This window comes from Rhipicephalus sanguineus, chromosome 10 (assembly GCF_013339695.2).
Source record: "Rhipicephalus sanguineus isolate Rsan-2018 chromosome 10, BIME_Rsan_1.4, whole genome shotgun sequence".
Taxonomy (NCBI): Eukaryota; Metazoa; Arthropoda; class Arachnida; order Ixodida; family Ixodidae; genus Rhipicephalus; species Rhipicephalus sanguineus.
Window position 1 is genome coordinate 142969682 of NC_051185.1, and position 23359 is coordinate 142993040.

The window sequence follows — 23359 nt, forward strand, 5'->3', positions numbered from 1 at the left end:
CAAAATCTACATAAGACTTTGTGTCTCCTTACAACCTTCATCACTTATACTGCTATCAAGTGTTTCGTTACAGCGTTGTAAAAAAATTTTCTTCAGAACATTCATGAAGAAGTCTGTGTCATAAAAGAACCGCAGCATTTTTTGAGTATAGGATAACTTCTTCCAGGGCTAGTTGGTTAGCAGTTAGTGAAGCCATCTTAGAGCAGAATAAAATAAGCACAAATAAGGAACACTGTAGCGGACGCCACGGGCGCTACACTAACAACTGTGGCGTTTTCTTGTTTTTTTGTTAAGTGCCAAGTCCGCTTTAAGTGAAACAAAAAAAAGCAGTTTTTTGCTACTGACAATATGGTCGGGCCTGCTCCAATTTGCCATTGTGCTCCTGTCATCGAAATTCCACCACCTCCAATATTCTCCAAACACTATAAAACGTCGTCAAATCGCAGAATAAAGCATTTCAATATACCTCGAACCTACATTGCGGCTAAAATATATATAGCTCACTACCGTCGGCATAGGCGTGCACAGGGTTCTCCATTAGGGGGGGGGGGGCAAAGGTTCATCGCAGCGCCCCCCCCCCACCCTACTAAGTCAATGTATGGGGCAGATTTTGCGCCCCCCCCTCTCTTAGGTGACTAGAAGGGTCAATGTACGGGAAAGATTTTGCGCCCTCCCCTCTCATGTGATTAAGGGGGGCGGCCGCCCCCCCTGCCCCCCCCCCCCTGCGCGCACGCCTATGACCGTCGGTATTCAGGAATAAAATTTGTATTTGGCTCTTATAGGTTAGAACATTCCATTTGAGCTGGAATTGCCTATACAAAAGGAACCTAAATAGCAGTGAATAAACGATATAGCAATATTTTGCGACAAAATTAACACCATCCTTGTGCTTTCGTCGGTGCCGTCCTTAGTTGCATGGGCGTAATGACGACGGCTAGACTTGTAGAGCGAGTGGCTCTCCCGGGCAACAGGCACGCCATTCGAGACTGCGGGCAGCGTTTTCTTGCTTGCTTGCTTGTTCCTTAGAACTGGCTCCTACCCACTTTGGGGAATTGGCCAAGAAGCCAGCGCTTAATGTACATGGAAACATTAAACATACGCAGAGAAAGGGAAAAGTCACATTTTTTTGTGAATTGAATGTGGAAATTTTGGTGACACAGAAAAATTAAATAAATAAATAAAGAATTGTTATGACTTACAGAATAATATTTCCTAATACATGATTTTTTTTGTTTGGGAGCAATAATGCTGATTAATAATGAAATTATTGGCACTGATTTTGGTTTCGAAAGAAGTAATGCTGATCAATGATCAGCATTACTCTTTCGAGTAATGAGATCAGCATTACTCTTTCTTGAGCTGCTCCAGTTTTATCTCAGATCTACCTTCATCGAATGGGAGGACAAAGGCTTTTTGCAGAAAAAAGGCATCTGCATAGGTTCGTGCATAGCACCCGCCCTGAGCGATCTGTTTTTAGCTCGACTTGACAAGGCACTCGCTACTGATCTGACGTCCACGAAGGTGGTAAAAGCTTTTAGATTCGTTGATGATTTTTGTTTCTTTTAGAATGTGACCCGGCAGTTTTTAATCAGGAAGCAGAAAACGTTCTTTCTGTTGCTAGAAGTTGCTTGAAGCCCTTACTAATCACTTATGAACTTCCTAGCCAAAATAGCATTCGTTTCCTAGATGTCAGGCTCTTCTTTGAAGGAAGCCACGTATGCTGGGGCTATGAGCCCCGGGCCAATAAACCCGTTCTACCCTTCAGGTCGGCCCACTCGAAATTAGTCAAAAGAGCTGTCGCGAACCTCTGCATGAAAAATGCTTTGGAAAAGTCTTGCCCCCACCAAATGGACCAATGCTTGAACCAGCAGATGACACGGCTCTTAGAAGTAGGGTATCCGAAGCTCTTAATCGTGTCGGTAGCGGAAAAGCTCCTGAGGAATCTCAGGGCGTCTAGCACGTGCGACCTACCCACTTCCCGAGAGGATGGACAAAAAAGAAAGAAGTTCGCGGTTATTCCGTATGTCCACCAGGTTTCCCACAACATTAAAAAGATCGCCCAAAGAGCAGATGTTAAATTAGTGTTTTCCGCTCCGCAGAAACTTGCCAAGGTGTGCAAGATGACAAACCCAAATCGTAAAGATAAGAAAACCTGCACTAAGAACCATAAAACTGAATATGTGAAATGCAATGAAGGCCTCGTCTATGAAATTCCTTTAACATGCAGCCGTTCTTACGTAGGACAAACGGGCCGTTGTATAAACGACAGGCTTCGTGAGCACGCCAACAATGCATAAAAAACAAAACGGGGGGATGGCTTGCAATTCATTGCAATAGTTGTGGCTGTATTCCGGAATTTCGTAAGTACAACATAATCGCAAATAGCAACAACGAAATGTCGCGTCTCATTATCGAGGCTCACAAGATCTTGGGCTTAAAAGAAAAATGCGTCAGCCAAGCGTCCATCTCACTTTCCGACAAGGAAATCGCGTATCTGTGTGGCACAACACGTGTATATTGATTGGACCGTGTTGTTGGTATTTACTTGCTTTCATGCGCATTGAGTTTTGCCAGGTATATAAGGTCACGTCGCTCTGCTAATAAAATTTGTTGACAGTGTGCGCTCCGTGTGTGTCTTTTTGTGTTCCCCGTCTACGTCTTTCCGCGCAACAGTTTACGAGTATGACAAACCAACAAGCCCAAGTCGACACCCTTCTGATCAATGAATTAACAACGTAACCTCCTTGTGTCACCCAGGATTTCGCAGATGGCCCGCCCCGCAGACGATCCTGCTACAATATTTCAATGAAGCAGCCCCAAAGGAGAGAATATTTAGAGTACTTAGTGGTATGCCTAATTTTTATTGCGATAGCAATTATATGGATACTCTCGGCGGGTTTTGGCCGTCGCCGTCATGTCCCGGATATATATATATATAAGCCACAAATAAAAATAAATTAATAGAAAATTTTCGGAGCGTGCCACCAGGATTCGAACCTGCGACCCCTCGCTGGGCAGCGTGCGGCGTTAGACAACTCGGCTTCACGCCTTTTTTTTAGAATAACAGAGAGCTGAGCTAGTTGGTAAGTATTCATTCTAAAAAGACAGGGCGTGCAAACACGGACACAAGAAAGAAGTCAGGACACCACAAACGCCGACTAACAACTGAAGAGACGCACAACGGCTGAAAAGAAACAAGGCACGAAAACTTATCTGCGCATGCCCATGCAACAGGCGAACCAATCAATCCGGCACGCGTGGCGGTCTACGTGGAAGATAACTGTTAAGGCATTTGATTTCATCTTTATGCAAGTTAATCGACGGTCGGCTCACGCATGCGCTACCACTATTCTCGATATGCCATGCTTCAATCATCAGGCGCGTTTCTTCATTTCTATGACGGTACAACACTGCGCATTCATCGAATTTTAGCGTGCACTTACAATCTCGACAATGTAAAGATAGATTAGAAGGTGAGCCGCCTGTTAGCGATCTCTTATGTTCCGACAATCTCTGGTTGATGCATCGGCCCGTCTGTCCTACGTAGAGAGAGAGAGAGAGAGAAAGGTTAAGTGAAAGGCAGGGAGGTTAACCAGAAGTTTTTCGGTTTGCTACCCTGCACTGGGGAAGGGGTAAGGGGGATAGAAAGGTAAGGAAGAGAAAAAAAAAGAGTAAGAAAAAAAGGGGGGAAAACGCACACACTCTAGCACGGGAGCATTATAGAAGCGACTGCAGCTGAAAGGGATCTTATACACCACACTCGTACGGCAATCAGTGAATTTGTTGGTGTGTTTTACGAAACAAATATCGGCCCGCTTCTTGTCTTTTACTCCCTCATTCTTCCTCTGCACAGCGGCACAAATCTTACCTAGCTTATTGGCAGCCGTGAAAACAACATTAACGCCGTATTTAGTTCCTACTTTAGCCTGTGAGATATGCGATGAATGTACGGTATACCTACGACACGTTTCTTCCTATCGCTTTCTTCAACCATGCTCGGGCTTAACACAATAGACTTCTTTAAACGTTCAGCGACGCCAAAATTTGATGAATGCGCAGTGTTGTACCGGCACAGAAATGAGGAAACGCGCCTGATGATTGAAGCATGGCATATCGAGAATAGTGGTAGCGCATGCGTGAACCGACCGTCGATTAACTTGCATAAAGATGAAATGAAATGTCTTAACAGTTATCTTCCACGTAGACCGCCACGCGTGCCGGATTGATAGGTTCGCCTGTTGCATGGGCATGCGCAGATAAGTTTTCGTGCCTTCTTTCTTTTCAGCCGTTGTGCGTCTCTTCAGTTCTTAGTCGGCGTTTGTGGTGTCCTGACTCCTTTCTTGTGTCTGTGTTTGCACGCCCTGTCTTTTTAGAACGCCTTTTTTTTTAATTCATGGAAAGATGGCCCGTTATTCGGCTTCGCGCCTTTCGTTCTTTGGAATACTAACGGCGAGCTATTTACATACAGTTTACTGCTGGCGGTACGCAGAGCTCGGAGGTGCTTCAGCGTGTGCATTATCACCCGCGAGATTGCCCGAAGGGCGCACTTTATAGCAACGCTCCTAGATTTTGCTTCAGTTTAACTGCCCTTGAGACGCGCACTAAAAAGTGGCCCATTTCTGTATCCACTCGCAATGTGAACCGCTGGGCAAACAATGTGTCGAACGCCGCCGCGCGGCAGGATACGCGGAGAGGCCACTCCACGCGGCGCAGTTTTAAAGAAGAAACAAAAATAATGTGGGCATTTATTATACAAATCTTCACCTGTACACTATCATTATCATAAGGCGTTTGGTTATGCATCCTCATCTTCGTCGTGTATCATCATACTGTGGGTTCACCGTGTCTGTTCGCTGCCGGGTACTAGGGCTTATAAAGGTAAAAAGAACGTAGGGTTGTAGCGCGCTGCTCAGACACAAAGGAATAACAACCGTGACAGTTGTTAGTTTGCGCTCATCCTGTGTATACCTGTGTGTTATTTTCGAGCGTTCTTCCTTGTGTTTGAGCAGAGCGCTGCGAGTGTCGAGTTGTGACCGTTCTTAGTTCGCGTTCGCCCTGTGTCTGTTCCTTACGTGCGTCCTTTGCGCTTGAGCGGCGCGCTGCAAGTACCAAGCTGCTTGCCGTTCTTCGTGTGACATTCTAATTGGTTGCTATCGTATTCATTGCTTCGCCCTTGCGGCGAAACTGTGACTTTTTTAAATGAGATTTCGAAGTGCCTTTTTTTAAACGGCCTCAGCTTAGTAGATAATGGTTGACATTTTCAGATTCGTTACAACTAGGGAACAAATGGCATGGTACCAGACCAGACCTGTTTAAGTAAAAATTAAGCGGTGGAGTACAGCATCATAATTTTGTGATGGCTACTTCCAATTTACACGTGGGACACCATTTATTATCCTATGCGAAATGCAAGCGCAATAATTCTGAATTCGGTATTTTAACCTTTGATGAATGTTCAAGAAGAGAACATTTTCTGAACCTCGCCGCTGTAACATAAGCTGTAAGAGGCATAACAGACAAAAATGGGCCGTCAAGCGATACTCGTGCGAGTGAGTCAGCCATCTCGTTTACAAATATACCACGGTGTCGCGGCACCCATAGCAATCGCACTAGACGAATTTTTACAGGGATTAACGATTTTAATGTATTTAGTATAACTAACTCCGAAGATGAAGTGAGAGATGAGCAAGCGGATAACGAATCAGTCACTACAACAGCTGTCAAATGACTTGTTGGAATTTTTCAAAGAGCTAGGATTGCCGTTAACTCCGCTTCAAATATGGGTGTACAATCTGGGAGGCGTAGTGGATATGACCAGGATAATGATTGAGAAAAAATACCCACGCCTGTTTTCTTATCACTCCTGGATGCATCCATTGCAATTACATTAATTCTTAATTGTAACAGGTGGTCTTCTAAGATGCCAATCAAATACTTCGAGGGCAGAAGTTTAGCATTTTTGGAAAATATGCCATCGAATTCTATTTTTACATTGAACATGGGTCTATCTGATAGAATGATCTCAGATATATTAATATTTAAAGGATCTAGTAGAGTTCAAACAAACAAAACCTAAGGTTTATATGCACGGCACCAATGCTCATTAAAAAGGGCACTCGATTCGGCAAAAATACGAACTGCAACTGTCTTAGAGTAGACTTACAAAATTTTAAATGTGTTTTAACTGTTAAAAAATTGAACCTGCAAGCAAGAGTGGGTATCCGAGCTTCTTGATAGAAAACATTCTTAGCTGTAAATTTTGGCACACCAAGCCAACTCCGAAGAGCATCGCGCGCTCTAAAAGAATCAGAGGGTTAGCCTTGTATGCTGGCCTACCAGAGAATAATACACAACCAAATTCAAGAATCGGGCGAACATACATGCGGTAAATTGTTACATTCGCATAAGATATTAAGGCGAAAGCCTTAGATGCATCATCAAACGCGAAAAGTGACCGTCGGCGGCAACACGAGTGATGCAAAAATCATGTGATGATGTCATCATCACGTCATATGGTTACGTCACCCTATGACGTCATCACGGACCACCAAAATCGGCGACGTCATCATGGCATCACATAAAAGAGACGTCACATGATGACGCCATCACATGGCAAAGGTGGGCTGATCCCAGACCACTGCAAAACCACGTGAAGTACAGAAATCTTCCAATGCCTCCAATCCTGGAGGCAGTGCAAAACCACACTGTGTGCAGATAACTTTCGCACAGGGGGCTCAGAGGAACACTGCTTTCGCCTTCGAGTCGCCTCACGCAAATGCACAAGGGACCGTCTGACTTTTTGTATACTCGGCCAGCGACCTTGCTGTGTAAAAGGTACAAATAAATGAGCTTTTGTTGCTTTTTGTTACAGTGTACTGCGTCCTCTGTTCCTTGAGCGTGAGAGACCCCACACACTATTTCCAGAGACTTCAAATCAGTCACACAAGTCACAGTAACAGTGATTTAAAACTTTATAAACACGAAACAACGTAATCAAAATAACAATAGAAGAGCACAAGTGGGAGAGCTCAACCCAGGTGCAGTGGCTAATTAGATTAGCATTGATTAGCAGTTCATTCCAATTTACATGTGTTCGACACCACTTTAGGCAAATATAATTTCTTTAATGTAATGGCTCCTACCAGCTGGGAAGTGGACAATAGGAGCCTTGCAGGTCACTTCTTTCACTCGAGTATCAAAAAGATTTTCAGTAGTTGCCTTCAGTAGCAACAACCAATGCAATTCACTTATGCAGATTAATTAAAAAGGAAATAGGGGGCACAAGGAAAACAATGCCAAAGCAACAAGGTTCAAGACAATGGTGTACTTTCACTACAGCCACAGTTGTTTCGTAATGGTAACATTATTTTCTCTTGTCAGTACTATTTCTTAACTTAAGGGCACAGTGCCTGCACCATTACAGAAAATTTACAGTTGCTCTCACCACCAAAGTTACTAAACATTTCTCCATGCACTTATACAAGAATCTACTGGACATCAAAGTCACTTTGCACTGTTGCTTACGTGTGTGACTGTGTGTGTATATATATATATGACTAGAAGAATTTACATCAAAAATACACATGTGAATAAATTTCTGTAAGGTGAATAACAATGACAAGGTTCCTTTTTCTGAACTAGCATTTGTCGTCGGCTCGAGAAGTTATGTCAGCTTTGCCCACTGCCTATGCCACAAGTTCTGCCATAAAAGGCCTCACAACACACATTAGTTTGAATTACAGCACTTACATGCTTGGTTCAATGCTTAACCTTAACGCAGACTAGATTTTGCTTGTAGCCTTCCCTAATCAGCAAAACATGGTCACAAAAGCAAAAAAACTAAAGTAAAGGTCTTTCATTCTTTTTATAACCCAGTGTTTCATTAGTGTTTTAGAAATTTTAACAAAGAAGTTAGTCGCTTTAGGCAGTAAAGAAGGTTTCATTATTACTGCAGGCTCTGTGCAACGTAGCATCAATCATCCATTGCCACAGTTTAACATTTACAAATGTGTATTGAAGACATCAAATACTGTATATGCAGAAGATGAAGCACCATGGGCTTTTTTTTTTTCAGTGCTCCATACCATGACATTATGATGGCTCCAGCACTTTCCAGTTACCAGAAGTCCTCCTCACTGTACGCCTCACAGTAGGCCAAAAATAAACTGTGATCACTGCATGACAAATTGCAGGTAATAAATTAATGCTCAGCAGCCAGTAAAGAGGCATGTGCCCTTAAACAGAATATTCCAGCTCGGTGGATGCAGCAGTTCAAGACAGCTAACAATGAAGTTAAACAAAACCAGACCTTTCATGTGACACAGCATGTTTACTTTCGGAGAAGCTGCGACGAAACACGAATGCAGAGGCAACACTATGTGGACTAGTATTTTTACTTGTTTTCTTCTCTAAGCTCACAGTTTTTGATGCTGCCTTAAAGAACACCAGTCACAGGTAGACACATGCACATCACATATTCCAGTAGGTGGTAAACAAAAAAAGAAACATCAGCAGTGGAGACAATGTTCTGGAATGATACCACATTACGTTAAACAAAAAAGTGGCAGTGTGTAGCGATTCACCAGAAAACACAACTGCCACGCTTTAATGGATATTTTAAAAAAAGCACAGTCATTTGGAGGTTGTTTTGTGTGTCTTCATCTAGCAGTCTTGCCTGTGAGAAATTATCTAAACATGTCTTATTGACCGGTGTTGATCCATGTGTGAGCCAAAGTGGATAGAAAATAATTTGAGAGCAACGGCCCTCAGGCTGCTGCTATTGGGAACGATCTGGTTGTCGCAAACTGAAGCTTAAAGGCCACCAAGGTATACCAATCTCATCTCAACCATGCCAACTGTTCGCAAGTGGTAAACGCAAGTTATGCGAAGTAATGCCTTCTGCATTACCTCGCATAACTTGCTCAGTTATCACATTTCAAGGAATCATCATCTTCACTTTTGAGCAATTGAGTCGATACAAGAACTTTCCAGCTCCATTCATAGTGCTGCCACCCTTGAGGCATTTCCAGAAATCAATATTGCACCTACAAGGGTAGTTGTGCAATTATGCTTTTGATCGTGTGTTGCACGTCAGTGTCCCTCATGCAATAATGACATGACATGTGCAAGTTTCTTAATCTGAAGATCCCTGCCACACTGCTTTGTCCTTTCCAAGCTATTATGTTTGCTTGTCATAAAGCCAATTTTCTCTTGTTTCATCAAATGAATCATTTTTTTTTAACTCCTTGATCAGCCTCGTGGCTCACTGACAAACTAAGCGCGTGCCGTAACAAGTTGCCAGCATTTGATGTCGCAAGTTGTGAGACACTTTTGATTGCATTTTGTTTTTGGCCTACTACAACTGCACACCCCAGAATGTCCTACAGCCTGTGGTGACGCTGCATGTGGGTCTGCAAATAGTCCCTCCTAGTGAAGGACCTCGGGCAGGCAGTACACTGAAACTGCCCCCCAGTCGTGTGCTGCTGCATGTGCACAGTCAGGTTGGACTTCTGACGGAAGGCGCGTGAGCAGACGACGCACTTAAACGGTTTCTCCCCTGTGTGCACGCGCATGTGGGCCACAAGGTGGCCCTCCCGGCTCAACTCGCGGAAGCAGATGTGACATGTGTACCTCTTTTCTGGCCTCCCGGGACACTTGTGCTTCTCCAAGAGCACCGCGCTTAAGTATGTACGGAGGCAAATAGGGCATTTGTGTTGCGCGGGCGAGGCCAGTGCGTTGCCGTCCGCTCCATCTAGGGAGCCCTCGATGTACTCATCACTGCCGGACCGAGCGAAATCTTCCGGTGCATCCTGAGTGTCCTCGTCGGGATCGATAGCCGGTGGGCTCCGCGGTGGCTCCGCTTTGGGATGCACCACTCCGGTTGATAGCTGGGGGGAGGCTTTGGGATAGGAGACTGCAAACCACAAACAAGGTGTGTCACAAAACCATCACCACAGAATCATTTAACGCAGGTGTGAGAATGTCATTCACTTCTGGACAATTAACTTTGTAAAATCCCTTGGACTTGCGCAAATAGCTATGTAGGCCACCCCAAATAATTTAAAAATGCCTAAAAATCGCAAAGTGACAGCACACAAGAAAACCGAGGGATGGCCATTCTCTGTATGAAGACAGCTATACCACAATAAAAATTGCATTCACTAAAACAGTGCTGTGAATGTAGGCATACCCTCCAACTTCAGTAACACTGAGCATTTCAAAACAGCAAGCCACAGTTGCTGAGCTACTAAGCAAAGAAACTACTGTGTTATTACACTGAGCATTTAGTGACCATCAAGAGAAAATATCCAGCATAGAAACAAAATTTTGTAATTAACTGTAGTCGGGTACTACTTAGAAGGCAGCAGCATCAAAGGTGGATGCACACAAGACTGCACCAATGAGCGTGCACTCTAGATTGATAAAATTTTGAAATCAATTGCAAAACAACCCAAGGTGCACTGTGCAATGGCCACCATGAGGCAAAAGTTCCGGTATGTCTCTGTAAGAGGCGTGCAGTGGTTAGAAATAGCCACTGACATCAGTGGCAGAGTGAAATGCAAAAAGGAAAGTTTTTTCTCGTCAACTGCTGAGGTTTTGAAGTTCGAAAACTAATGAACTTCCATTACCATGCCAAAATTCTTTTCATGTTCACCGCACTATTCAACATCGCACACACTCCAGTGCTGCAGAAAGATGAAAAACATTGCAGGGCCCCTTTAAGTTTTACCCAACAACAGAAGGAACACAGCAAAAAGAAAAGCTGGGAAAGTAGAAAGGCTTACAACACGCACTGTGACTTTAACTACAGTCAGTGAGAAGTTGGGTATCTAGGACAGGCTCCTCCCGAAAAAATATGGATTGCCTGCTGTTTATCATCGTTGCACACTTCCAAACAAAGAGAACAGGAAAGAAGATGTTCAGCAACAATATGCATGCTGTGTAATCAGAAGATTACAAGATACACATTCAGAAAATGTTTAAACAACTGCAAATAACAACTTGTAATGTCAAACAGGCCCACATATCAGTAGTGAACTACGTATAGAGGGCAAGCAGACCACCATGGCATTTTTGCTTGTGCATGACACCCAACCACACAGCATATAGTCGCAAAAATGGCATAACGGTAGTATGGCCGACATACGACTTTCAGATGCACAAAACAAGAACACTTGAAGAAAGGCTGATAGATATCTATAGAAAATTGTGATATCTATATTACTCTGTACAACAGAAAGCTATGCCTTTACCTAGGTGCCACTGCAGATGATGACAGCTTCTGATTATCTGGTTTAGCTAATTCTTTTCAATATTTTTTTTCATCATAGTAACACAAAATTCAAGTTCATTAAACAAAAGATGACTCTGCCAATTCTACCCATATCTTTTTCTGAGAATTGAAGGTTAACAGTGCAACCGTAACAAAAATAAGTGCTTTTACACAAATCACTACTCAAGATAAAAAATGGCTGTGACACAGTTCAGAATAGAATGAAATACACACACATAACAGGAGCTAGAGTGGAAGGCTTTCCATAAATCAGCAATTTGCATCATAGCTGCAGTAAAAGTTAACAATGTACAAAGCTCAAGCATATTGAAGAAATGAGACTGAATATATATTCAGGACAGTATCAAGCAACTGTGGCATGTACAGTACTCGCGGATTGAAATAGGACAATTTAGGGCTAAGTAACGCATATACTTTCGTTTCCACTGTCTTCAGTTCGAGTCGTATCAGCGTAATTTCAAATCGAACGCGTAGATCAGAGACAACATTATCTTTAGAGACCAGATTCATCGTGACATGATGTAGTTATCTTGAGCAATTGTACATACCAGTCGTTATACTAAAAAAATTTGATGTCGCGTTTCAATCCGTGAGCACCGTACATCTCGCACTACACAACAATTTTGCTGGCAGTGGGTCGAATGTTTATGGCTGAGTATCGCACTTTATGTCAACAATCCTATGACATAAGTTTAATTTAAAGTCACAGTGTGGTCATCTTTCAGTGGAATACTGACCAGTTGATGCTGATGACCGTCTCATGCAAAATGCAACACAGTCCAGATGTTTCTAGCTTCAAATTTCCTGATAGAAGGACTCTATTTTTTTTTTTTCGTACAGAATCAAGTATGACTTAATACCAAGTGCTCTGATCGTGAACTTAGGTTAGTAACAAAGAGCAGGGCAATGAAATGAAATAACAGAACTAAATGCTCCAAGCCAAAATGCAATCTAAGCAAAAGTGTAAAAACTGTGAATAAGTTGAAAAACCTGACTTTCATTAAAAGAAAGTACACTAGTAAGAATTTCCGTGCTCTGCTCCTATTGGAATATGCCAATTGTGGCCATCAGTCACACCTAGAACTTCATACGAATGGCTGCATTCATAGCAACGTATACATAAGCTACTCTGACCCAGAAAGAGCAGTGCTCTGAAGCCATGAAGTATGGCAATTCACGATCAGTAATACAATTATAGAGGTTTAGAAATGATGCAATAGTAAAAAACACTGTATAGGCTGCATACTGTATAGGGGCTTCATTTTACATCACAATAAACAACCACAGCTCGCACTCCAAAATGAGTGCTTTTCTAATAACTGAAGGTAGAGAATACGTTTTCTACATTCTCTCCAGACTTTTACAATTGCCGTGACACCGCAGCACATATGTGCAGCACTTGGGAATGAAGCCTTGTGCAGTTAGTTTCAGGGACAAGGCATGAGTACACGATCTGTTAGGCTAGTCAAATAAAGGCCACTGAATATTTTTTCAACAAGTGAAATGTGGCATTATCTGAGCCTAATCTCTTAAAAACATTATATAAATGATAACTCCAGCTTGCTCTAGAAATCCAAAGAGCAGGTTGCCATCCATAACCTGGAAAAAGAAAAAGTTATTCTGTTTGCATAAACTGGAGTCACTTTTATGCAAGCCAAAATTGAGCTTATTAAGCATCATCTGAATGAAAAAGTGAAGGTCCATGCAATATTAACATTTCAAGAGGTCAACAGTTCTAGAGATTGCTCAAAGTGTAGCCAATGTTCCAACCTGTCTTTGAAGCAAGGCGTGTGACCGGCTAAGTAGGTATTCCATGGCGACGTGAACAGCGCAGTGAAACGCACAAGGACGAGTAACTGACGAGGACTAGCGCTGCCCTCGTAGTTACTCGTCCTTGTGTGTTCCACGCGCTGTTCACATCACCATGTTTTTGAAGGTAAGTTCCCTTCTTAATACATTAGCCACAACCTGACACACCCGAAGACACAACCTGAAACCCCGGCCCACAGACAAAAAAAAAACTATAAAAGATACAAAAGGGCGATGCTTTACTCACAAGTGAAAATTCTTATAGACATATGTATGCACACATAGCAGAATACAGATACAGGTTAACTAAACAGCACCACTGTAATAGAAGATGCCTCACAGCATAAGAAACAGCATTGAGCTGTTAACTCTCAAAGTCTACAAGCTCCTGCGGCAACAAAATCTAGTAATATATGAACCACAAGCAACTAGCCTGAATCACCATCCTGTCGCATAGCATCACACGGCCAAATATGCTGGTCCAAGAGATAAGACATCTACAAAACAAACGGGGAGACACCGGCCTTGCATTGGCCTGTCAATTTGCACTATAAAGTAGCATGGCAGTGCAGTGATGAAGTAAATGCAGGTGCTAAACTTCAATCTCGTCAAGCGTTAGTGAAAAATTGTGAAATTACTTATACAGACATTATGGTCTGTCTTGAGTGAAGTCAAAGACTACATATGAAATTGAGAAAACTTACTTCTGCACTTTTACACCCCCACAAGCAATAAAGTGCTTTCATAGAGAAGGGAACAGATCAGAATTAATTTTGATAGCCTGCACTTTACACACAAACACTCGACACACCACTAACGTTGCACTTTGTGCCCACCAAAATGTGCTCAGCACAGACGTTAATCAAATGGGAGGCCTCATGCTCCGCACCGAAACAGGGTGTCCACGAAGACCCAGAACTTAGGGTTTCAGTGCAAAATATTCCTGGAAGATGACTGCAAGAGAATCATGCAAAGTCAACAAAAAATGCAAAAGTAAAAGATAAACATAATAAATGAAGGGAACAAGAAGAATCAGCACAAATGACACTGTCACGTGTACGGGATTGAAAAAAAAAAAAGAAAACCAAGGGCACTGAGGTTCTTTGAAGCACCAATTGTAGGGACATACGATGAAAAATTTGTTGTTGCCACTGCCTTGGTGACTCCTTGGTGATGTAAGAGGCAAGCTCAGAGAAAGGTGTAGCTGCCTGCAAGTAAATCACGTATTTCCTCCTTTAGCCAGACATTTTTGACACTGAACAGTGCTCTCGCAAGGTTTGCAGAAAAGCACGCCATACTCTCCTCCTGCTAAGAACCACTTCTAGTCAGTCGGTCCCTGAGCGATCAGGCTGTTACTCCATGCCAGCAAAAGATGTACCAAAAAGACGTTGCGTGCATCCTATCTTGCAAGTAATCTGCGGCAGCTGAAAATGCTGAGCAGAGAAAGATGGCTGGCCGCTCTGCTGACATACCCATATCTTCACGCACCAAATGTAGCAGCTCATGCTATCTCGAAGAAGTGAGAAGCAACACAATACATTTTATCACTCTTGTTTTCACAGTTCATCATGCCAGCATGGTGAAGGCCAGAGACCATACTCGTTGAAAAGTTCTATTTATATTTGCCTACACACACAGACACTTGAGCTATTTAATTTAGCGAAAATGTTTACTGCAGTATATCGGACCGATAAAATGACGAACCTTTACACAGGCTGTTCAATGCATTGTTCCGGATTGTTTTCAGTGATTCGCCTATTGGGTGAAACTGCAAATTTTTTTGTAGGAAGCCATATCAGCATTTGTGATCCATTTCTTAAAAGGATGTTCTACATCTGGCACCATGCTGTTCCCGATTCATGAGCTCCTTTATACTATTAAAAGCAGTTTCATTTACTCCTTTTGTGAATCTATTTCAGCAGCACATGAGCAACTCACTATAAGAAAGTCTTCACATTGAGAAAATTTTTTGTTTGAACAAAAATACACTGCTGATTTCTTTCAGACTTTCCACAGAAGATTGTCTATCGGTTTGATTTAAAGGGGCACCAAAATGAATAAATTAGCTTAGGTTGACAAGTTGTACTCTGAAATCTCTAGTGTCATTAATTTCACCACCATAGGTTTATTAATAGATAAGAAAATCAATGTCAAAAGTTTGACTTTTTTTACTTTTAAATTTCCCGTCGATGTCTCCGATGGTGATCACAGAATTCAAAGTGTTTTTTCATATTTCGGCGACATTGGCTCAACGAAATTTCCTGAAACTTGGTATGTTTATGTTTAAGCTATAGTGCCCCCAGAGGACAATTGACTTCATTTTTGCTGGCTAGGAACTACGTAGAGGTTAGTAGACGACGTCAAAATCTATGTCACAGGTTTGGTGTGGGAATATTAAGGTTGTGTTGCCACCCGCACTTTCTTTTTGCGTGTTTTCTTGCTTACCAAGCGCCTTCTTGTGGCAAGTGTGGCGATTTTGGAATTTTGAAAGAGTAATTTACTGATATGAGAAAAAACTTTTTTCTCTTTAGTGTCCCTTTACTCTGCTGAAAGCATGTAATAGCTTTGTGCTCAATTTTCTCGGGAGATGCGCAATTTGAATTATATTCCTGTGGCATGTGTCTTCAATCTGAAAAGCAATCTTTGATAAACAGCGACAAAGATTATCCATGGAAAACAACGTGTCATTCAGCCACTGATCGGAGCATTAAAAGCTATGTTTGTTTTTAACATGTCTCCGGCACGTCCTTGAAATCAAATCAGCAATACATAGTCTGTCCAAATGCCGTAAACCATGCCCAATACAATGAGAAAAACCTAGATGATACATTCAGTTCTTCATGCTTAGCATATTTAATAATGCTGAGAGAGTACATAACTGAAAGTGCTGAACCACTGCATATATCTGTCGGTAAGTGGAATTTCTGTTAAATGGAACTTGCAATTCTGGTTTCTTGAGGCTCCCTTTCATGCGATTCCACTCTACAGCTAAAAACACACTTTTGTCTGTAATACTTAAATTGCATACTTTTCCTCCTAGTGCACTTCATGCTTTGTGCATGCTTCCAATGGTGAAGAGGATCAAGCCGATGAATCAGTACAGAACTACATAATAGTACAACAATCTGAACTAAATCCTCTAATAAGGCTGTACAGACATCTATCAAATAAGGTTAATGCATGTCATTCCCCTGGAGCTCCTTGCTTCCATTTCATATTTTTTACAGCCCCCAGACAAACAGAAACTTGAAGAAAAAGAATGCCTACTTCTTTTCATTAAAACGTCACAGGCAGTATGCAAACTGCCAACAAGTGTTTTTTGCAGGATATTTTCAAAAATGTACACGAGATTTCTCGAACTTCTTTCTACATCAACACTAATAATCTCATTGGTAATAATTACCGTGTGTTTCAGTCACATTTTGCTTGGAAAACACATATGTTGCTTGAGGTGAGGGATCACTATCTGAAATAAGTGATTCAATTTCGTTGCTTTACACTCTACATGCTTTAAACAAATAACACAAGCATGACATCTTAATTTATTGCAGTCTGCCTGTTTGACATTTGCACAAAAATGCTACTTATCCCCAAGGTCCAGCTGCAAAAGCATTTGGAACTGTTAAACGGCAAACATGATATAACAATCATAAGCAAAATGTATTTCGAAAACTTGGCAACCTACTGCACTGAAACATGGTTATGTCACGTATATGCCGCATAGCCATTTCCTCAACAAATTAAACAAAATTAAGCCAACGAAGACATAGGGGACATTATGCGTAGTCTTTTAACTGTAGTGTAGTAATTGCTATGCAAATGAAAACCAATTGAAGTGGGCGAAAAAAACAACTTGCTGTTTGTAGCTATATACCCCATAAAGTGGACGGGAGGATGACCGCCGCCGTAGCTCATAGAGCATCGGACGCGTTATTCGAAGGTCGCAGGTTCGGTCCCTGCCGGCGGCAAGTTATCTTTTCGTCCACTTTACTTTCTTCACATTTATATTCTAAATGCTACAGATAACACCCCCTATACTTTCCTTGACGTTATTGTCTGTCAGTTCTCATTAATATTGTGCTAACAAAGAAAACGAGCCCTTAAGAGTCATCTTCTTTCCTTCATTCATAGCAAGGTCTCGTTCTGGCAGTCTTGATGCCTTCAGGTAGTATGCGTGGGATTATTGGTCAGCTGCCAGCTCGTAAAAAGATCACGTGCTACGTGACGCCAGAAAGGCAGAAAAAAAAGAGTGTTCCACACTCGCCGCCATGGCTGCGGTTGGCGCTGACTAACACTCCAATGTTTAAATGCACATATATACCCCATAAAGTGGACGGGAGGATGACCGCCGCCGTAGCTCAGTGGTAGAGCACTTAAGAACAACAAATAATATCCCCTATACCCTTCTTGGCTTCACTGTCTGTTGGTTTCATCATGTTGTGTCTAACAAAGAAACAAGATCTTGACCTACTCCTTTTCATTCTTTATAACTGTTTCCTGCAACAAAAGGACATTGGCAAAGGCACGACCATCTTTCTTCAAAGGCACATACAGAACAAACTTCCTTAATGCTATGTGTTTTTCACTGCTCTCCCTCATCACAGAAGGCATATTTCCTCGGCCACCTTCTAAAATGCCCCCATGTGCTGTCAAAAGGATACTCCATTAGGTGAGAAGCATGGCACACACCGACGAGCTTCGCTGCCCACATTGCCTAAGTCCCTGCAAGAGACAGACACTTTATCCACCACTGATCTTGGTAAATGTCGGAGATAAATCAACTTGCAAAGATCCTATCGTACTTTTTCTTCACTTCCTACCTAGTGTGAAGCTGTAGGGATTCGTTTTAATTACCATTCTATGTAACATAGGGCCAATGCTTCCAAGAAAGGGTTTCAGCCGGAATTGAGCACAGTCATTCTCTGTGGTAGTCAGGTATTCCACCAAGGAGAATCAAAAGCTTGAAACTGCTTTGGAAAGAGCCTATAGAAGCATCATGCCGGGCGAGGAGTTACGTTAGCAGCTATGCAAATATTGCGCAGCAGAAGAGTGGAATCATACCAGGCGTCACACCATGTGAACATGCAACGAGTTGGTGGTTTAATGCTGCCTACACATTACAAAAAAATCATAATTCAACATAGTCAACAGCCACAGCATCAACAAAGTATGCAGCTACATGGCTGCACATGCCTTAGAGATGTGTAGTGGGAACTTCAGTACTTCATGAAATCGATGAGTTATAGTGTAGTTTGTACTTCACAACTGTACTTGCAACAGGCAACCAAGCGAGTTTACAACGGCTACCAAGAAGGCCATTCCTTCAGCTTATGCTATTACTGTGCTGCATCTTCCCTGCTGGCCTAGAGATATTTAATTACACATGACGTAGCAAGAAGCAGCTGAAAGAATTGATTGAAGAGCACATTTCCTGTTAGACAAACATGTATTGCAGGACAATCAAAACGCTCATTCACATTTACTAATCTAAAAATGCTTTAGAACACTGTGCATACATTTCAGCTTCCATAGCGTTTCTTCAGTGACTGGCCTTGACATTAGAGGGAACAGACAAGCAAGTCTTTTATCACTTTGATTTTTCATTTCTAGGTTTCAAGCACCTTGTTTATCAATATGACAATTACACACCACAATGACCACACCGATCAGTCGTGAGAAAGCCCTGCATCAACTAAGAACAGTATCATGAACGTAATTCCAAAGGACAAGTAACATAACAGTTCCACAAAGTGCCAAGTCCTTCAAATCGAGCAAGAAATGTTACTGAGCTAGTTTTGCACACAACGATGAAGCACCGCACACGATACTTGCACAACTCTTTGTAATTGCCTTCATCTTCTTGTAGCCTGCCAGCCTACACTTTCTGAGGTCATCTGCTAGTTAGAGTTATGATTCATATAGCTCCAGTTCATTGACATTGTAATTTCTTTAGTTTTAATGATAATATCTGGGGTTTTAAGTCCCAAAACCATGATATGATTATGAGGGACGCCATAGTGGAGGGCTCCGGAAATTTTGACCATCTGGTGTTCTTTAACGTGCACTGATAACGCACAGTACACAGGCCTCTAGCATTTCCCCTCTATCGAAATGTGACCACTGTGGCCACAATCAAACCCGCAACCTTTGGGTCAGCAGCCGAGCACCGTAACCGCTACACCACCGTGGTGGACCTTCTTTAGTTTTACCAGGATGAGTTCTCACATATTGCTATTTTGCGTTGCTTTTCTAGAATTATTATTAGGTTATGCAAACAAGCATAAATTTTTCTTCTAACTACAAAGTTTAACTGAAAAGCTCCGGCTCAGCCACAGTAAAAAGTGCAATGACAAAGCTCCAGTTTGGCGATTCGCTGTTGATGACAATATTGCACTTTAATCGTAAAATGCCATTTGAAATGTGGTTTCCTATACTGAGCTGGCCGCAACAAGAGCTTGCGAAAAGTTTTCGAGATTTAGTAATAATAATTTCCGGGGTTTTACGTGCTGAAATCACAACATGAGGCATGTTGTAGTAGAGGGCTCCGGAAATTTCAACCACCTGAGGTTCTTTAATGTGTACCAAAATCAAATACACAGGCCTCTAGCATCTTCACCTCCACCGAAAATGTGACTGCTGAGGCCAGAATCGAACCCGTGACCTTCGGGTCAGCTGTTGAGCACTGTAACAACTGTAACTGTGGAAGCTATGAAAAATGATAGGCCTAAGATTAAGAGACAGGAAGAGAGCAGAGTGGATGGGAGAGCAAACAGGGGAAGTCGACATTTTAACTGACATTAAGAAGAAAAAGCGGACCTGGGTAGGCCACGCAATGCGAAAGACACATAATCAATAGTCAAGAGAGACGGAATGGATACAAAGAAATGGGAAACATAGCTGAGGATGGCAGAAGGTTAGATGGAGTGACAAAATCAAGAAGTTCACAGGCATAAAATGTAATCAACTCTCACAAGATAAGGTAAAGTGGAATCATTGGGAGAAGCCTTTATCCCGGAGTGGACAAAAAACAGGCTGGAAATGATGTTGCAAAAATTATCGTAGACCAGACTCTAATCAGCATCTTACTCCTAACCTATACCAAAATTTGCAGTGGCACCTGGCCACTCATACGTTTATGTCGGACCAACTGGCCAAACATGTGCCTCTATGCCATGCAACGAGTCAAAGGGATAAGTTTAGGGATAAGGATAGGTTTAACATGCCAAAACCACGACACGATTACAAGGCATGCCATAGCGGGGGACTTAAGACTAATTTTAACCGTCAGAGGTTCTTTAATGTGCAACAAAGTACACAGTTTCTGCATTTTGCTCTCATCGAAACGCGGTCATTACGGACGGGAATCGACCCTGCGTCCTGGCGCTTAGCCAAGGAACACCTTAGCAGCTGCTCCCATGGAAGGCATCATTTGTCTCATACCCTATCTCACATCTCATGGACAAGAAGCTGTAGCAGAAGGAAGGCTGCTACAGTAGCATTTTTTGACTATTTGCAATGCTCTCGATCAGAACAGAACACAAGCATCCTTGAAGATTGCCTTGATTCTCCAGTCTGAACAAGTTTTTCATATGTCTAGCAATGATAAGTTATCACACCATAGCAGTATGCATTTTAGAATTAATAACATAAGCAAAAACCATGCATCTCCAAGTGAATCATGACGAGTGGGCGAAGCTCTGGGTATCATATGGGTGAGTAACCGTACGTTACCCGAGCATCGCCCCATGTAATGTAAATTGAGTGACATAAAATGACAAAGAGTCGACGACAAAGCTAGATGCTCAAGTCCATAATGTGTACGTTGATGTTGCCTACTAGTATAAAGGGTTTGTGCTTGTAGGTGTCTTATATTGTTTTGTCACAATTATGATTGATGCTAGTCTATTGTTAAACCTGATGTTTCGATTTTACACAGTGCTGTGCCGTGCGCATGGACGCCTATGGACAAGCCTCGGCCTTAAGGTGCTTCGCCCCTAAAAAACAAATGGCATCAACTATAAGACAATCGCAAAAATATGGGACTCGAAAGTGTTTACGCATAGCAATATTCTAATAAAATTGCATACAAGAATCTAAAAAAGCGCAAGCAGCTGACCAAGTTGGTGCTGTTGCATTTCTAAAAAACTGTGAGTCTATTCAGCAATGGTACTCATCGTTTTTACATTACGTGCCAAGCTATCTTTTAAAAAAATGCTCAGGAAAGAAAAGTATTGTTTTAAGCATGACAAAGTGACCCTGGCTTATGTTGCCCTTGTTCTACACACAAATACATTTTTTTTTGTTCTGTAACATTTAGAGCTGCATAACGTTTTTCTTTATTTGTTAATTTGTTGAGACAACCACCTGTTTTTGTATTCATCATCATCATTGTCAGCCTGTTTTAGTCCACTGCAGGACGAAGGCTCTCCCAATGATCTCCAGTTCACCCTATGCTGTGCGAGCTGATTCCTTTCTAACCATGCGAACTTTTTAATTTCGTCACTCCATCTAACTCTCTGCCTTCCTCGACCGAGCTCCCCATTTCTTGGTAACTATTTTGTTGCTCTTACTGTCCACCGGTTATGTGTTCTACGCATTATGTGGCCAGCCCAGGTTCATTTCTTTCCCATGATGTCAACTCGGATATCTGCAACCCCTGTTTGTTCTCTGACCCATTCTGCCATCCTCCGATCTCTTAATGTTATTCCAATCATTTAACGTTTCATGACACGCTGCGTGGTCCTCAACCTTTTTTCTAGTTTCATCCTTCACGTCTCAGCCCCTTATGTTAGAACTGGCAGTATGCAGCGATTGTATACTTTTCTTTTTCATGACAGTCGTATGAACGTAGGTATATTGACATCCAACACATTATGTTTTCACCGTAATTAACAGTACTTCTGAAGCTCTCCTTTTTCACGACTGCAACGTCCCTCACGTTATGCCCTACATAGGCCCCCTGTGAGGTACTCATAAATAAAGGAAAACTCTTCATCAGGTACACCTGCAGTTAATTTGCGTTGTTATTTAAATTTTCGGACACACTTCCCTATGCTCGACTTTTCGGCGTCACTGCGAAACATAACTCGGTGGCGTCATAGTGTCAAGTTACGACTGAGAGCGGCGTTATCCACGCGCTCGTTCACAACAGCGGGTAAACGCACGGCGTCCTTTTGCCGTGCAGTTTTTGGGGAGTTTTAACGTCACTTACAGCCTTTCATGTAGCGGCCGTAAAAGTATCGCCTCTAAGGACAGCTAAGGCTGGCGTCATTTGGTTGCCCGCGTTGAAGCGAAACTGCTCGAGCAGAGAAAATATGAACGGGATGGGCACACACGATGCATGAGAGAAGCGTCGATTCCTGTGAAACATATCACGAGAAGATACTGGCAAGGTTCTGCCTGGTGTTGTGACATGGTCCAACACTAACACTGGCAAAGTGTCAACGCCAGGCAAAACCTTGCCCAAATGGTTTCGTTGTAGGACGTCCCAAGTCGGTGCCCTTGACCGGTGGTAGAGCGCTTTGGCCTTCCGTCACAAATGAACATGTTGCCGTCGCAAAGTTCGTCGCAATTTATGAAGTCGGTGACATTGAATGAAGCCAGGTTTGGCACGCAGCGGCGAGTTGTTTCTCCCGAGTCGACAGAGAAGCACTCAATGCCCAACATCACACTCGCGTACGAAAGAGCTACTTTTGACGCGGAAACCGTCGGAAAGAGATGACGTAAACAGGCTGCGATAACTGGCGCTAATCGCCGCACTTAAGCATCGAGCACTACGAGGTGAGATAAGCGGAGAGCTTCAAGAGCTCCGCGCAAGTTTGTGCGTGCTCCTTTGGCGAGACGAGTTGTTGATTTTACATGGCGGCCGCCATCGCGTAACGTCGCAAACGATGCCACTTACTGCAATGCAATAGTTATTGCCATGGTTATTGCTAAACTAAAATACATTAATTAAACCGACCTAACTTATTGCTTTTTTTGTATATAGAGTTGGTAGAGACTAACAGGTGCAGAGTTAGTAAACAAACATAGACAAACAAATATAAATATTTTTTGTGAACTACTTTAAAAAAAACCTAAATATAATTTTGAAGCGGCGCTATTTGTTTTTGCACTGCTTTTCTTATCAAGAAGAAATCCAAGCATTAAAAAAAAACATCATATTTTTGTATAGCTGCTAGCGCCGCCATTCAAAGTCACAATTACGGCTTTGATGTACCCGCCTTAGCGACGTGCGTGGCTACATGGGAGCGAAAA

The 23359-nt window shown here is 42.4% G+C and overlaps 1 protein-coding gene across 1 annotated transcript; it reads right to left on the reverse strand.

The window, feature by feature from the left end:
* Positions 1-9380: 9380 nt before the first annotated feature.
* On the reverse strand, positions 9381-14578 carry LOC125760316 (replication initiator 1-like). Its single transcript, XM_049420207.1, has 2 exons — positions 14575-14578; positions 9381-9913 (listed from the first exon to the last, which is right to left on the reverse strand). The coding sequence occupies exons 1-2, from the start codon at positions 14576-14578 to the stop codon at positions 9381-9383; spliced, it is 537 nt and encodes a 178-aa protein (XP_049276164.1).
* Between the last annotated feature and the right edge of the window lie 8781 nt (positions 14579-23359).